Source organism: Mirounga leonina, unplaced genomic scaffold (genome assembly GCF_011800145.1).
Source record: "Mirounga leonina isolate KUSES-001 unplaced genomic scaffold, KU_Mleo_1.0 Mir_173, whole genome shotgun sequence".
NCBI lineage: Eukaryota > Metazoa > Chordata > Mammalia > Carnivora > Phocidae > Mirounga > Mirounga leonina.
In genome coordinates, this window is record NW_023270447.1 from 49176213 (window position 1) to 49192487 (window position 16275).

Genomic DNA, 16275 nt, shown 5'->3' on the forward strand with positions numbered 1-16275 from the left:
CCCCAGGCCACTGCTGGAGCCACAGTATGACCCCCCCCACCCCCCGTGTATGATTTTCCCTTATCACTTTGCAGTGGTGCTGGCCCCTGCTGGGGCTGCTTGCACACAGCCAGGCTGCATATTGGAGGGGCAGGTTCATAGAAGACAAGGGTGGGTACTGTGCCAGTAAGGTCTCCCCCCCAATGCGCTATGGGAGGGGACCTGCAACCTCCAGACAGGTAGGCGAGGTTGGAGGGGGTGGATCCACAGAAGTGCATGAGGGCAGGTGAGTGGTATTAGCAAGCTAGGTGGAGAGCCTTCACAGCACTGGTTCCCATAGGTGTCAAGGCTGGGGCGCAGGGGAGGAAATGGTGCCTGCGGGCTCCTTTGTTTCTGGAGAAAATCCCTGTTCCTCCAGTGCCTGTTCTGGTATCAATAAACAACTCTCCCTTCTGCATGCCCCAGGCGTTTTTCAAACTGCTGCTTCTAGGCTGTATCTCCTTGGAGCTATTTGTTGTGCTTTCTCTTTAAGGGCAAGGACTCAGCTTCCTCTAGTCCTTTTGGTTCTCCCAGACTTGAGCCTGCTGATTTTTAAAAGTTCCAGTTGTTAAGTCCCACTGATTGTAAGAACTCATGAAATTTGGCCCCTCTGGTTTTCAAAGCCAAATGTTTGGGGGCGGGGGGCGGTGTTCATCTTCCCTATGCCTGGGGTGTCTGTTTCTTTTCTGTTCTCCGTGCCCATAGCATCCCTCCCTCCTGTGTATAGTCCTAAGGGTCTGTTTGGCTCCCTACAGTGACTCTGCCCTTCCTACACTCTTCAATATAGACTTTTCTCTACATTTAGCTATGAAGTTTGTTCTGCCAGTCTTCAGATCACGTTCTGGGTTATTTACACTGATGCGGATGTTATCTAGTTGTATCCATGGGATGAGGTGAGCTTAGGGTCTTCCAACTCTGCCATCTTCCCCAGCTCCTCCCTGCATCCTTTTCTACTAGTGCTAAACACGAGATTTGTCTTGTCTCAAGGTAATGGTTAATGTTATTCATGTTTTAGAGGCAAAGAAACATTTCCCTTCCAGGGAAATGTGATCATAAGCAGGTTGATCTCTTGCTTCCGGTTTCAAATTTGGATCACCACACATCAGGGGTCAGCAAACTATGGCCTGTGGGCCAAAACAGATGGCCACTTGTTTTTGTAAATACAGTCATAACCGCAGAGTTTACTAATTACCTCAAAGATGGTATAGCTTGCAAAGCTTAAGATATTTACAATCTGGTCTTGACACAGATTATCCAAATATACTTCTAGACAGTGTTTTAATTTTTTTATAAAACCTAATTGTCCAGAAAGTACTGATGTTTCCATAAAAGTTTTAATTCAATATTTACTTGCTCAAAATACTTTTCTCCTCAGAGAGGAAGATAAACTAAAAACTTGGAAACCCAAGTTTTTTATGGCAAAGGAAAAAAAAGAGAGAAAAGGTGCTGAAGAATCAGAAAGGTAGGTACACGGGTATACCTAAATTACAACTTATCTGCTGAAATTCATACCTCTTAGAGCTGTGTGACTTTAGGCAAGTCATTAAATTTGATTGTCAGGTTCCTAACCTATAAAATGAGAATAATGGCACCTACATCACTATATAGTTGAGAGGATTAAAAGAGAAAAAGAATATGAAAATGTAAAGCACCACATACATTTCTCTTCATTGTCATCACCCAGACTTTGGAAAATAGGCAGTAAGGAAAGATTTCAAGCCAGCCATTATCAAATGATGAAAAAACTTGGTCTTTTACGCTGTAAGAACTTTTCCCCTATAGATGGGAACTTAAATAATACACCAATTAGAACTTAAACGTTGAGAAACTACGATCACATAACAAGACTAATTTCCCTAAAATACAATTCTAGTTATGACTACATTAGTGTTATAATTTTAAAAGAATGTTTTATCAACTCATAATCAAACCCTCATTCTTGTGATTCAAGTTCCCAGCTGGCTGTTGGGGGAGGTGATGTTTTTACTATCTCAGATGGTTACTATGTGATCTGTGCTCTGGAGGACGGGGCACAGGATTTGAGATACTTTTAACAGTTGCCTTGGGGAAATCCTTGTCTAAACAGCCACTGGGCTGGGAACACTGTGTGGTCTGTCTGCTCTAGGAAACCTGTCTAGAAAAGTCCTGAAGGGGAACCCCAAAAGAAAGCAGACATCTGTCTATACCATATTTAAACACAGAGGATGGCATAGGATGGCCCTTTCCATTACCTTATTTTCTTTGGGATTAGACTTGATGTAACTTACTTTTCCCAAGTTCAAAAGATGTATTCACAGACTAGAAAAGCATCCCTCCACCTTAAACCTCATACTTTTACATAGCATAGCAAAACAGAATTTCAAGAGAGAAAATATCAGTAAAATTTTTGACACAACTCCACACACAAAAAAATGTTTAGTATTTTAATGTACACGTAAGACTTTCAGGAAACAATTTTCTAGTGCTTTTTTTCTTACAACAAACATAGTTTACTTTTACTTTCAACTGAGTAAATTTTAAAATATGGTAAATTTTAAAATGTGATATTGGGGCGATCATATTCCTGTAGATTGATGTATCAATTTCTAGTGCTTTTTGTTCCTTTTTAAATGGTTTCTACCATAACTTGTTCCACCAAAAAGAAATGCATTCTATATTAGTTCAACCCTTCTATGATCCCTTTATGAGTCAAAGATGATGACAAATTTTCAGAGAAGTTGGGGAAGGATATAAACGTATAAAGGCATAGAAATTGCCTGTTCTGACACTCCCGGGACCCTGGGATCATGACCTAAGCTGAAGGCAGACGCTTAATGTTCTAACACGTGTGTGTGTGTGTGTGTGTGAGAGAGAGAGAGAGAGAGTGAAGCTGGAAAGGTAGACTGGGACTAGCTTATAAAATACCCTATGTACCACACTAAGGAATCTGACTTTATCTTATGGGCACTAGAGACAAATTAAAGGTTTTAAGCAAAAGCGTGACATCAATTACATTTTAGAGAGATGACTCGGGAGGCAAGTATGCAGATGGATTTGAGGAAGGAGAGGCAAGAGTAAGATGTTATTTCAGGTTAAAAGTGAAATGTGGCAGTGGCTATAATCTTGGGACAGAATGAAAAAGATGTAGGAGACACTTCTGAATAAAACTAACAGGACTTGCTTTTTTCCTTCTGTCAATATATGAAACTGCTAAAAAGCAGCACCAACCCCCACGTGAAGAGCAGGAGGGAGGAAAAGGGAGGATTAAGAGTGTAATCAGCCTCTGCTGTAGGGTTATCTATCAACTTTTATGTGCTGACAATTTTTGCACTTATTTTGTGGTATCTTACTTTATTTTCTTAATTTCATTCTTCTCCAGAACCATTCAGCAAACAGAACAGTTCTCTGATTGAAGCACAAAGATTTATGATTTTTTTTAACAAGATAATTATACTTTGAACCCTGATTCAGAGGAGTTTTTTAACTTAAACTGCTTAACCAATTTGATTTTATTCCAAATTATTATCTTGGTATCAAAAAAAAAAAAAACCCCACAACCTTTTCATTTTTTTTTAAAGACTTTATTTATTTGAGAGAGAGAGAGAGAAAAAAAAAAAAAACACGAGCAGGGGGGTGGAGGGGTAGAGAGAGGGAGAAGCAGACTCCCTGTTTTACAGGGAGCCGGATGTGGGGCTTGATCCCGGGACCCCGGGATCATGACTGGAGCTGAAGGCAGAGGTTTAACTGAGCCACCCAGGCGCCCCCACAACCTTTTTAATTATAGGAAAAAGCAATTGGTATTACCCTGTTCAACTGTTCTGACACTGTGCTCTACTGGAAATATGTGTTATGTATATAATCATCTACAAATACCCACATAATATAGGATTGTATATATATTTATGATTTTATTTAAAAATATATACATACAAAATTTATACCTGAATTTATCCTGAAGTAGCATGAGTTTATAGATTTGGGAACTTAGAGTTTTATTATGGTACATTTAACCTGACCTGCATATTTCTTGCCACTTTATCTCCTAGAAATTTCTTCAGAACCACGAAGCAAAACTTAGAAAAGATGAGAATAGAAAAAGAAGAAAAACGTTTTAGAGAACAATTTAAGGTATGTTCTCCTCAGAAGGTACAAGTTATAAACAAATTCCTAGCTTTTAATATTACTAAAGATCCTGTAAGAGTGTTGTACCTCTGCCTCTGGGATAGATAGGATCCATGACTAAATAGCTGATACAGTTTTTTCCTGATGCATTTCTATATTATCATGCCTTTACACTTGCTATCCCCTCTGCCTGGAAAAACTCCTAAGTTATTCTTAAGGCTCTGTTCAAATGTCACCCACTCTTCTTGGGAAAGTTATTCAGCACATTTTATCTATCTGTTATACACATATCTGTTTTAACACTGGTCTGTCATAACACAGCCTGTGTGTGTGTTCTGAGCTAAACTCAAGTCCTCTCTGAGATTGTCTCATTCAAGATTGCTCCTTACCTCCCAACCTATCTGGACACACAGTGTTCGGTGAGTGAATGAATGACTAGATAAACAAATGAAACAAATGAGTGAATGAAGGAAGCAGTGTATCTGAAGCTCCTTGACTTCTTCTGTCATTATGAATCCATGGAGTATTTCCTCAATTCCAAGGTTCAAATAGTCCTTCCTTGTAATTTCATATACTGTCACCATGAGAATTTATTAAGAAACATTTTGAATAGCTCCCAGGTCCCAGATACTGGATTGAGAGAGAGAATGTGGGCATCCTGCTCACAAAATTTTTCCAAGTCACTACTATTCCCCATAACAAAATGGATAAAGATTAGGCTTCTTAACATGACATATAAAGCTCTTTCTGTCATAACTTCTCCTTGTCTTTCAGATTTTATTTCCTGCCCTTCTTCACCTTGCACTTCAGGCTTTGGCAACAAACTACTCAATTCTGTCCCTTCAATGAACATCCTCTTCAGTCCCCATCCTGCTACTCCCTTCCTCTAGGCATGTACTTGGTCTGCTCCAACTATCTGGTGATACTCTTGCTACTCTTCCCCATCTGACTAGCTTTCGATCACTTATCAACACCCAGTCAAGGCATCTCCTCTCCTCCAGAAGACTGACCCACACTTGCTCATGAAGGCAATTACTCTTCTTCTATATACCTCTAATCTGAGCGTATCACGAGCACTAACATTATTGTAATTATGTGTTCACCAATTAAACTGAGCTCTTGGAGGACAGGGTTATCTTATCTTTATATCCATGTGTAGAGCAGAATAAAATTACCTTTGGAAATGTCCAAAAATGTTTTTGGACTGAACTAAAAAAGAATATACACAAATCCCTCACAATCATTAATAACTCCTGCTTTGGACCAAAGCTGATTAGGGTTATTATATCTAGAAGCCATGATATGAAATTATTTACTGCAACTGTGATGTTATTAGTTTAACTGAAAAACAACAGTGTAACAATTACTTGCTGAAATGACCCTACACTCCATTTAGTGCTTTTCTCACTTTGTGACTATCTCCTATCTCATGTGTATGATTCCATTCTTCCTTATTACCTGTGGTGTGTTTTCCTTATATATCATTAGAAAAACTACGCCATATCAGTAATTTTTATTCAGCTCAAATCACAAAAGATTAGTGCCTCATTTGTGCTAGGCATTAAGAGTACAAGGTTGAATAAAACTGTCTTCCATTTTCATTTTAAGATGGTTATTAAATGCTGTAATAGTATATACTAAGTGTAGTTAAACAGAAGATTATACATTGCAGTTGTGGAAGTCTTCATTAGAAGTGGTTAAGAGTAAAAGGTATTTCAGGCAGAGAAAACCACATGAGCATTGGCCTATAAGTATAAAAGGTACCTGGCATACTCAGCTTGATGTGGCTTCATTAATGGGGCAGAAATAGGAGCATGGGAAATGACAGTATGCCAAGGAACTTGAATGTCAAGCTGAAAAATGTGGATCTTATCATGAAAGCAATGAAGAATCTTTAGAATTTGACAAAAAGGAAAGTGACCTGATTAGATTTTCATTTTAAGAAATCACTATTCATAATGAACAATGGCCTGGAAAATGGTAAGAAATCAGTGAGGAAGTTATTACTTTGTTAGGCAAAAAAAAATCCGTCTTGTGGATCAGCTCCCATTTGGTATAGAGAGATACACTTTATCATTCAAATTCAGCAAACTTCTGAGAGTGGAAGAAGGCATCCCTAATCCTAATTCTAAGTATGTGTAGAGATACTAGATATAAGCAGACTGTCCTGAGCAGAGGGAGATGTCTGGCCACCCTAACTTAGTTAAGTAGACGTCTGTAAACATAAGCTTTGTATTCTGGAACTTTTTCTGAGTCATCATATCAATACATTAGAAGGTGATATACCTATAGATGTATATAGGCTGGCTAGTTTATCACACAGGAAAAAACCTCCCTTAAGGTCGTAAGTTGAATTTCTCATCAGTTTTTTTCACAAATGCCTGTCTTTGACCCCAGAAGGAGAGTGGGAATTGTCCTCCATACCTACTACTTTATATATAAGCCCACCCAGAGAGAAAGGGTAGAAAGAGTGCCATCTAGAACTGCCAGGTATGTAAAAACATTATGAACTCTAAAGCACTACACACAAAGAGGTTTTTCTCTTTCCCTCTTACTTTTTTAAACTTCTCCATTCCCAAGTTTGGTGGTAACCTTACTACTGGAACAGCTAACCTAACATCCATGGAACTTAAGTTATACCCATGTTACAGGTATCTCATCCACCGGAATTCATGCTAGTACAATTAGATAAGAGGTGTGAAAACACTTTGAAAATAGGACTGTACCAAATTAAATGTAAGACTGTGGCATTTTACGATTTTTCTATTCCTTTAGATGTTATTTAATATTTAGCATCTTGAGTTTGAGGTTACTATATTATGTCCTGCATTAATTTTGTTAGAATAAAAACTGCACATACAGTCTGATTAGTAATTTCTTCTTTCAGTATGACAAAGAGATTACTGTCATCAACACAGCAGTGGCATGTTCCAGTAATGCAAGAAATGGAATATTCGATTTGCCAATAACCCCTGGAGAAGAACTGCAAGTCATTGATACCACTGAAGAAAATCTAGTGATTTGTCGCAATTCCAAAGGCAAATGTAAGAAGTTACTGGCTTATCACCCATAAAATTTCAATCACTGTTAAAAAGAAAAAAGAATTTCCAAGCATTCTCTCTCTAACTTTCAGATTAGTAATAGTGATTTTTGTTTCTACAGATGGATATGTACTAATTGAACATCTAGATTTCAAGTAAGTGGTTTGATTTTATACTACAATCATGAATTCTAAATACTTAATACACTGTTGTGTACATTAGTCTCAAAGAAAGACTACTGAATTTATTTAAATTCAGGAAGTTTTGAGGATTACTCTGGGAGAGGCTTTATTCTTGTGTCTCCTGCGTATAGCATCAGACTTCTCTACAGAGCATAACGATCAAACTGGGTAAGAAATCTGCCACTCACTACTCTGCTGGCCTCTACTTTTCTGTTTTCTCAGGCATCAAGGCTGGTCACCTTAGGAAGACCAAGCTCCAGTGGCAGGGCCTGCACTAGTAAGGACTAGTCTGAGACCTCAGTACTGCCTCACCTCAGGTTCAGTTCGCATGTCAAATGGGATGGTGGGATCTATGGAAATGGAGAAGAGAAAAACAAATCCTCCACATTCAGATGTTGGTTTTCCTCCTAAATGGTTATCTTTCAATGTCTATGTCAGTCTCTGTTTCACTGCTGGCTCAAGAGAGTGTGAAACAGTGTGTGTTAGAATTTGAGCATTTATTTAATGAGCCATAGCCAAAGTTGGAAATCACACCTTATGGCACCTAGGCAGCTGTGCAGATGGTTAGTTTGCTTCTAATATTAGTACACGACTGTTTATAATTTCTAGAAGATGTTGTGCATTTAAATTGGGTATAATTCTGAAAGTAAATAGTGTAACCAAGGTCTTTAAAATACTCAGATTTAAGGCATAATCTTAAAATGTAATTATGGCTCAGTCTATAAGTGTCCTCCTTTATCAAAAATATCAGACAAATATAAGCTTCTTTTGGGAATAGGATGCTGAAAAGTAATTTATCCCTAAAGGAAGGGCCTAAATATATTTAACACAATTTAAATAATATACATATGCTGTCAGTTTAAAACATCCTGTTGTCCAAAGTAAGAAAAATAATTCTATGCCTGAACACCCATTCAAATAGAATTAAAGAGAAAGTAAAATGGAGCTGTAAATAACATTCTATTTTTACATGCTGTACACTGCCTATCCATGAGATAAATTCTACAGAGGCATACAGCTGTTTTAAAATATGTTGGCATTTTCAAAACACTGAAAAATTGAACAATTTTGCTCCATTATATATATATATTTTTTTAAAGATTTTAGAGAGCAGACTCTGCACCCAGCGTGGAGCCTGATGCAGGGCTCTATCTCACAACCCCAAGATCACAATGTGAGCTGAAGCCAAGAGTCGGATGCTTAACCAACAAGCCACCCAGGCACCCCTTTGCTCTGTTCTTTAGCCTTCAAGGGTGTGATGGAATTGGTCCTATGACCTCATTCTTTATACTGTGAGACTACTTTTTAAATTTTATTTTAAATTAACATACAGTGTATTAGTTTCAGAGGCAGAGTTCAGTGATTCATCAGTTGCATATAACACCCAGTGCTCATTACAACACGTGCCCTCCTTAATGCCATCACCCCACCCACCTCCCCTCCAGCAATTCTCAGTTTGTTTTCTATAGTTAATAGTCTCTTATGGTTTGCTGTGAGACTATTTTTTAAGCTTCTAGGTACTTACCAATAAAAGCCACGCAGCAGAAGTATTCACAGAGGAAAGGGGAATATGGCAGAATATGAGAACTCTAGGCTCATTTCTAAATACCCCAGAAATCGACCTGAAGACTGGCAGAACAAACTCCACAATTAAAGGTAGAGAAGAAGGTAGAAAGTACAGAAACACAGCTTGGGAGAGAAATGGATCATGGCCACTGTGGTGGGAAGGGAACCACAGTTGTCTGTTGTCAAAAAGGGCAAGATGAATTCCCAGAGCAATTGGCTTGGAATGGGAGTGGGGCCAAATTCCAGCAGGGCTTAAAGCCTAGAGTTTTAAAGGTCAGTGTGCTTGGCTCTGAGAGAGCATGGAGGACACTGAGGCTGCTCTTGGAGAAAAGAAAAGTGTGGAAACAGCCATCTTAAAAGCACCTGGGGCACACAGTAGGGAGGTTAGTTGCTTAGCTCTAAGCATGTCTCAGTGAGACAGCATTCAGGGCAAGACCCCTCCAGGAACAAAGGAACTGACAGGTGCCATTTCCCTCCCCTACCCCTCAGCATAAGCACAGAGCCACCTGCAGGAACCAGCACAGCTCGATACTCACTACCTACCTTGCTTACACCAAGCCCCACCTACCCAAGCTCCGGAAGAACTACTTTTCCTAGTCCGCTTGCCTCAGTAGGGTGGCAAGTCCCATCCCCTAGAAGACCAGCCCAAACCCCTGGCAACACCCCATCTCCCAACCTGGGAGTTTTGTGAGACCTCAATTCCAGTGGCAACAGTGACAGGTCTCATTTCTAGTTAAAAACACCACATTCAGGCCAGGGCCACAGCCCACAAAAGGCAAAGAGAGCCTCTGCAGACAACAAACAGGCCTGAAGATAAAGCAGCCAGAGCTGTGGAGACACTCCCGGGATACTACATTGCAGGATACTATAGGACTTCATAAAGCTATTACCCTCAAGAATAGGAGATGTAGCTGACTTCCCTAACACAGAAACAGGCATAGAAACTTAGACAAAATGAGAAGACACAAGAATTTGTCCCAAATGAAAGAAAAGGACAAGCCATGGCTGGAAATCTAAGCAAAAAAGATACAAGTAACATGCCTGATAGAGAATTTAAAGCAACAATCATAAGGATACTCATAGGACTTGAGAAAAGAGCAGAGGTTATCAGTGAGACCTGTAACACAGCAGAGATAAAGGACTCAATAAATGAAATGAGAAATATGCTTGGTGGAATGAACAGCAGGCTGGAGAAAGCACAGGAAGAATTATACAAAGAACAGACTTAGGGAACTTAATGACTCCATCAAACATAATATTCATATTATAGGCGTCACAGAAGAGAGAGAAAAGGGGGTAGAGAACTTATTTGACAAAATAGCTGAAAACTTCCCTAATCTGGAGAAGGAAATAGCCACATCCAGGAGCCACAGAGAACCCCCAACAAAGCAGATCTATACCAAGACATACATATTGTAATTAAAACTCTTAAAAGCAGCAAGGCAAAAGACTGTTAAATACAATGGAAACCCCATGAGGCTATCAGTGGATTTTTCCACAGACACTTTGCAAACCAAAAGAGAATGACATGCTATATTCAAAGTGCTGGATGGGAAAAATCAGCCAAGAATACTCTAACCAGCAAGGCTATAATGCAGAATACAGGAGAGAGAGTTTCCCAGACAAACAAAAACTAAAGGAGTTCATGACCACTAAATCAGCCCTGCAAGAAATATTAAAGGGGACTCTCTGAGCAGAAAGACCAAACTGACAGTATGAAGGTAGGAAACACAAAAGCAGTGAAAATGAGTGTTTCTATAAAAAACGGTCAAGAAATTCACAAAATAAAAGGATGCACAACAGGACACCACATATCTAAAACATGGGGAGGAAAGGGGTAAAGAATGGGTTCAAACTTAAACGACCATCAGCTTAATGTAGACCCCTCTATGCAGATGTTACATACAAACCTAATGGTTACCACAAATCAAAAACAATTAACAAATATGCAAAGAATAAGGAAAAGAAATCCAAATATATCACTAAAAAAACCAGCAAATTCTGAAAAACAAAGGATCAGAGAAAATCTTCAGAAACAACTGCAAAACAAGTCATAATATGGCAATAAATACATATCTATCAATAGTTATTGTGAATGTAAGTGGACTAAACAATCAAAAGGCATAGGATAACAGAATGAATAAAAAAACAAGACTGGGGGCGCCTGGGTGGCTCAGTTGGTTCAGCTGCTGACTCCTGATTTCGGCTCAGGTCATGATCTCGGTCCCAGGATCGAGCCCCGTATGGGGCTCCTCACTTAGCCGGGAGTCTGCTTCAGGATTCTCTCTTCCTCTGCCCATCTCTTCTCAAATAAATAAATCTTACAAAAAAACAAGACCCATATCTATATGTTGCCTACAACAGACTCATTTTTGACCTAAAGATTGAAAGATGGAGAAACATCATGCAAATCGGATGTCAAAAGAAAGCCAGGGTAGCCATGCTTCTATCAGACAAAACAGACTTTAAAAACAAAGACTGTAACAGGAGACAAAGAAGGACACTATATAATCATAAAGGGGACAATCCAACAAGAAGATGCAATAATTATAAATATTTATGCACCCAACATAGAATCACCCAAATACATAAAACAATGAGTAACAAAAACTAATCAATACAATAACAGTAAGGGACTTTAACACCCCACTGACATCAATGGACAAATCAATAGCAAATCAAGGAAACAATGGCTTTAAATGACACAGCAGTAAAACAAAAGAAAGAAATAAAAGGCATCCAAATCGGTAAGGAAGAAGTAAAACTTTCACTATTTGCAGATGACATGATGCTATATATAGAAAACCCAAAAGAATCCACCAAAAAACTGCTAGAATTGATAAATTCAATAAAGTCACAGGATACAAACTCAGTGTACAGAAATCTGTTGCATTTCTCTACACAAATAATGAAGCAGCAGAAAGAGAAATTAACAATCCCATTTACAATTGCACCACAAATAGTAAGATACCTAGGAAGAAATCTAACCAAAGAGGTGAAAGACCTCTACTCTGAAAACTATAAAACACAGATCAAAGAAATTGAAGACAACATAAAGAAATGGAAAGACGTTCCATGCTCATGGATTGGAAGAACAAACAATGCTGAAATGTCTATACTACCCAAAGCAATCTACACATTTAATGCAAACCCTATCATAATACCAACAGCATTTTTCACAGAAAATAAACAATCCTAAAATTTGTATGGGACCACAAATCCCAGTTAGCCAAAGCAATCTTGAAAAAGCAAAGCAAAGCTGGAGACATCACAATTCCATACTTAAAGTTGTATTACAGGGCACCTGGGTGGCTCAGTTGGTTAAGCGACTGCCTTCGGCTCGGGTCATGATCCTGGAGTCCCGGGATCGAGTCCCGCATCGGGCTCCCTGCTCGGCGGGGAGTCTGCTTCTCCCTCTGACCCTTCCCCCTCTCATGCTCTCTATCTCATTCTCTCTCAAAAAAATAAATAAAAAATCTTAAAAAAAAAAAAAAGTTGTATTACAAAGCTGTAGTAATCAAAACCGTAATAAAAACTGACATAAAAACAGATACATAAATAGAAAACCCAAAAGACTCCAGCAAAAATTTGCTAGAACTGCTACAGGAATTCAGCAAAGTCACTAGATATAAAATCTATGCACGCAGGCCAGTTGCATTTCTATACACTACCAATGAGGCAGAAAAAAGAGAAATCAAGGAATCGATCCTATTTAACAATTGCACCAAAACCCATAAGATATCTAGGAAGAGACCTAACCAAAGAGGTAAAGGATATGTACTCTGAAAACTATAGAACACTTATGAATGAAATTGAGGAAGACACAAAGAAATGGAAAAACATCCCATGCTCGTGGATTGGAAGAACAAATATTGTTAAAATGTCTATGCTACCCAAAGCGATCTACACATTTAATGCAATCCCGATCAAAACACCATCAGTTTTTTCACAGAGCTGGAACAAACAATCCTAAAATTTGTATGGAACCAGAAAAGACCCTGAGTAGCCAAAAGAATGTTGAAAAAGAAAACCAAAGCTGGTGGGGTCACAATTCTGGACTTCAAGCTGTATTACAAAGCTGTCATCATCAAGACAGTATGGTACTAGCACAAGAAAAGACACATAGATCAATGGAACAGAATAGAGAACCCAGAAATGGACCCTCAACTCTATGGTCAACTAATTTTTGACAAAGCAGGAAAGAATGTCCAATGGAAAAAAGGCAGTCTCTTCAACAAATGGTGTTGGGAAAATTGGACAGCCACATGCAGAGGATGAAACTGGACCATTTCCTTACACCATACACAAAAATAGACTCAAAATGGGTGAAAGACCTAAATGTGAGAAAGGAATCCAGAACACAGGCAGCTACCTCTTTGACCTCGGCCACAGCAACTTCTTGGTAGACAGGTCTCCAAAGGTAAGAGAAACAAAAGCAAAAATGAACAATTGGGACTTCATCAAGATAAAACGCTTTTACAGCAAAGGAAACAGTCAACAATACTAAAAGGCAACCTACAGAATAGGAAAAGATATATGCAAATGTCTTATCAGATAAAGGGCTAATATCCAGAAATCTATAAAGAACTTACCAAACTCAACACCCGAAAACCAAAAAATCTAGTCAATAACTATCCAAAGGATACAAACATAGTGATTTGACAGGGCACATGTACCTCAATGTTTGTAGCAGCAATGTCCACAATAGCCAAACTATGGAAAGAGCCCAGATGTCCATCGATGGATGAATAGATAGAGATGTGGTCTATATATACCATGGAATATTACTCAGCCATCAAAGGAATGAAATCTTGCCATTTGCAATGACGTGGATGGAACCAGAGGGTATTATGCTAAGTGAAATAAGTCAGGCAGAGAAAGACAAATACGATTTCATTCATGTGGAATTTAAGAAAGAAAACAGATGAACACAGGGGAAGGGAAGGAAAAATAAGATGAAAATAGGGAGGCAAACCATAAGAAATACTGAACTCTAGGAAACAAACTGAGGGTTGCTGGAGGGGAGAGGAGGTGGGTGGGGAAAGGGATAATTGGGTGATAGGTATTAAGGAGGGCACTCAATATAATGAGCACTGGGTGTTGTATGCAACTGATGAATCATTAAATTCTACCCCTAGAACTAATAATACAGTATATGTTAAATAAATTGAATTTAAATAAAGAATAAAAAAAGAAACAGACTCATAGATCAGTGGAACAGAATAGAAAATCCAGAAATAAACCACAATTAGAGGGTCAATTAATCTTCCACAAAGCAGGAAAAAAACATCCAACAGGAAAAAGACCGGCTCGTACAACAAACGGGTGTTGGGAAAAATGGACAGCAACATGCAAAAGAAAGAAATGGACCATTTTCTTATACTATACACAAAAATAAATTCAAAATAGACTAAAGACCTAAATGTGAGACCTGAAACCATAAAAATCCTAGAGGAGAGCACAGGCAGTATTTTTTCTGGCATTGGCCATAGCAACTTTTTTCTAGATATGTTCCTGGGGCAAGGGAAACAAAAGCAAAACTTAACTATTAGAACGACATCAAAATAAAAAGCTTCTCCACAGTGAAGGAAACAATCAACAAACCTAAAAGGCAACCTACAGAACGGGAGATGATATTTACAAATGACATACCTGATAAAGAGTTGATATCCAAAATACATGAAGAACGAATAAAACTCACCCCCCACCAAAAAAACCCCCAAATAATCCAATTAAAAAATGGGCCAAAGACATGAACAGACATTTCTCCAAAGAAGACATACAGATGGCCAACAGACACATGACAGCATGTTCAACATCACTCATCATCAGGGAAATGCAAATCAGAACTACAATGAGCTATCACTTCACACCTGTCAGAATAGCTAAAATCAACAACACAAGAAACAACAGGTGTTGGTGAGGATGTAGAGAAAAAGGAACCCTATGCACTGTTGGTGGGAATGCAAACTGGTGCAGCCACTATGGAAAACCATATGAAGTTTCCTCAAAAAGTTCAAAATAGAATTACCATATTACCCAGCAATCCCACTACTGGGTATTTACTCAAATACAAAAACATCAATTCAAAGGGATATATGCACCCAATAGCCAAATTATGGAAGCAGCCCAAATGTCCATCAATGTCCATCAACTGATGACTGGATAAAGAAGATGTGGGGTGGGTGTGTGTCTGTGTGTGCATGGGTGTGTGTGGGTGTGTGGTGGAATATTACTCAGCCATAAAAAAGAATGAAATCTTACTATCTGCAATGACATGTATAATTCTACACAGTATAATGCCAAGTGAACCAAATCCGAGAAAGACAAGTATCGTATGATTTCACTCATATGTGGAATTTAAGAAACAAATGAGCGAAGGGGAAAAAAAGAGACAAACCAAGAAACAGACTCTCAACTATAGAGAAAAAACTCATGGTTACCAGCGGGGAGGTGGGTGGGGGGATGGGTGAAATAGGTGATGGGGATTAAAGAGTGCACTTGTCATGATGAGCACAGGGTGAACAAAAACTTTAAAAAAAAGTATTCATAGAGTTCAGAGAGGAAAATAGGTAGAAAATTATAAATAACAATGATAGTGAACAAGAATATGAATGAAATGCCTAGAAGATTAAGACATGTTTTACAGATAAAGTGACATTGAAATTTAGTCTTCACATACAAGTATGTTTGCTGGACAATGTGCACATACAGATGGAAAATCCATGCTGTGTCTGGTAGGAGATGGCAAGAGCCGCAATGGGGTAAGCTGCAACTAGAATCTGACAGAATTCACTTGGGCTTTTTCCTTAGAGTGAGGAGCCATTCAAAGGTCTTAAGGAGGAAAACAGTGTCAGATGTTTAAAGAGGAAGGAAGAAAAACTGCCACAGCAATATGGCTGATACACTGAAGAGACTTTTTCCAATATTCTAGGCAAAAGGCCTTAATTTAAGACAGCAGCAGGAGAACTATCTAGTATAGGAGCCCCACTAGAAGTGGTAAAGAGACAGAATGTCGGGGCGCCTGGGTGGCTCAGTCGGTTAAGCGTCTGCCTTCGGCTCGGGTCATGGTCCCAGGGTCCTGGGATCGAGCCCCGCGTCGGGCTCCCTGCTCGGCGGGGAGCCTGCTTCTCCCTCTGCCCCTCTCCCTCTGCTGCTGCTCGTGCACGCGCATGCTCGCTCTCTCAAAAATAAAATCTGTAGAAGTACAGGTGGAAGAGACAATTAGGGAATGACTCAGATTTCTTTTTTGAGGTATGAGATAAGGCTGGTACCAAAGACTGGAAATACATTTCTGCTTGGACCCCTCTGAACTCAATTTGCTACTCAGTGAGAGGCAAGCGCAGCCCTCCCCACACTCTGAGAAA

At 39.1% G+C, this 16275-nt stretch overlaps 1 protein-coding gene across 1 annotated transcript in view; it reads left to right on the plus strand.

The window, feature by feature from the left end:
- Window positions 1-7319, plus strand: part of FYB2 (FYN binding protein 2) — a 94152-nt gene extending 86833 nt beyond the window's left edge. The window contains 4 exon segments of the mRNA XM_035017722.1: window positions 1394-1480; window positions 4032-4125; window positions 7007-7163; window positions 7282-7319. Of these exon segments, the coding sequence (XP_034873613.1) occupies window positions 1394-1480; window positions 4032-4125; window positions 7007-7163; window positions 7282-7319 (376 nt within the window).
- Window positions 7320-16275: the final 8956 nt, after the last annotated feature.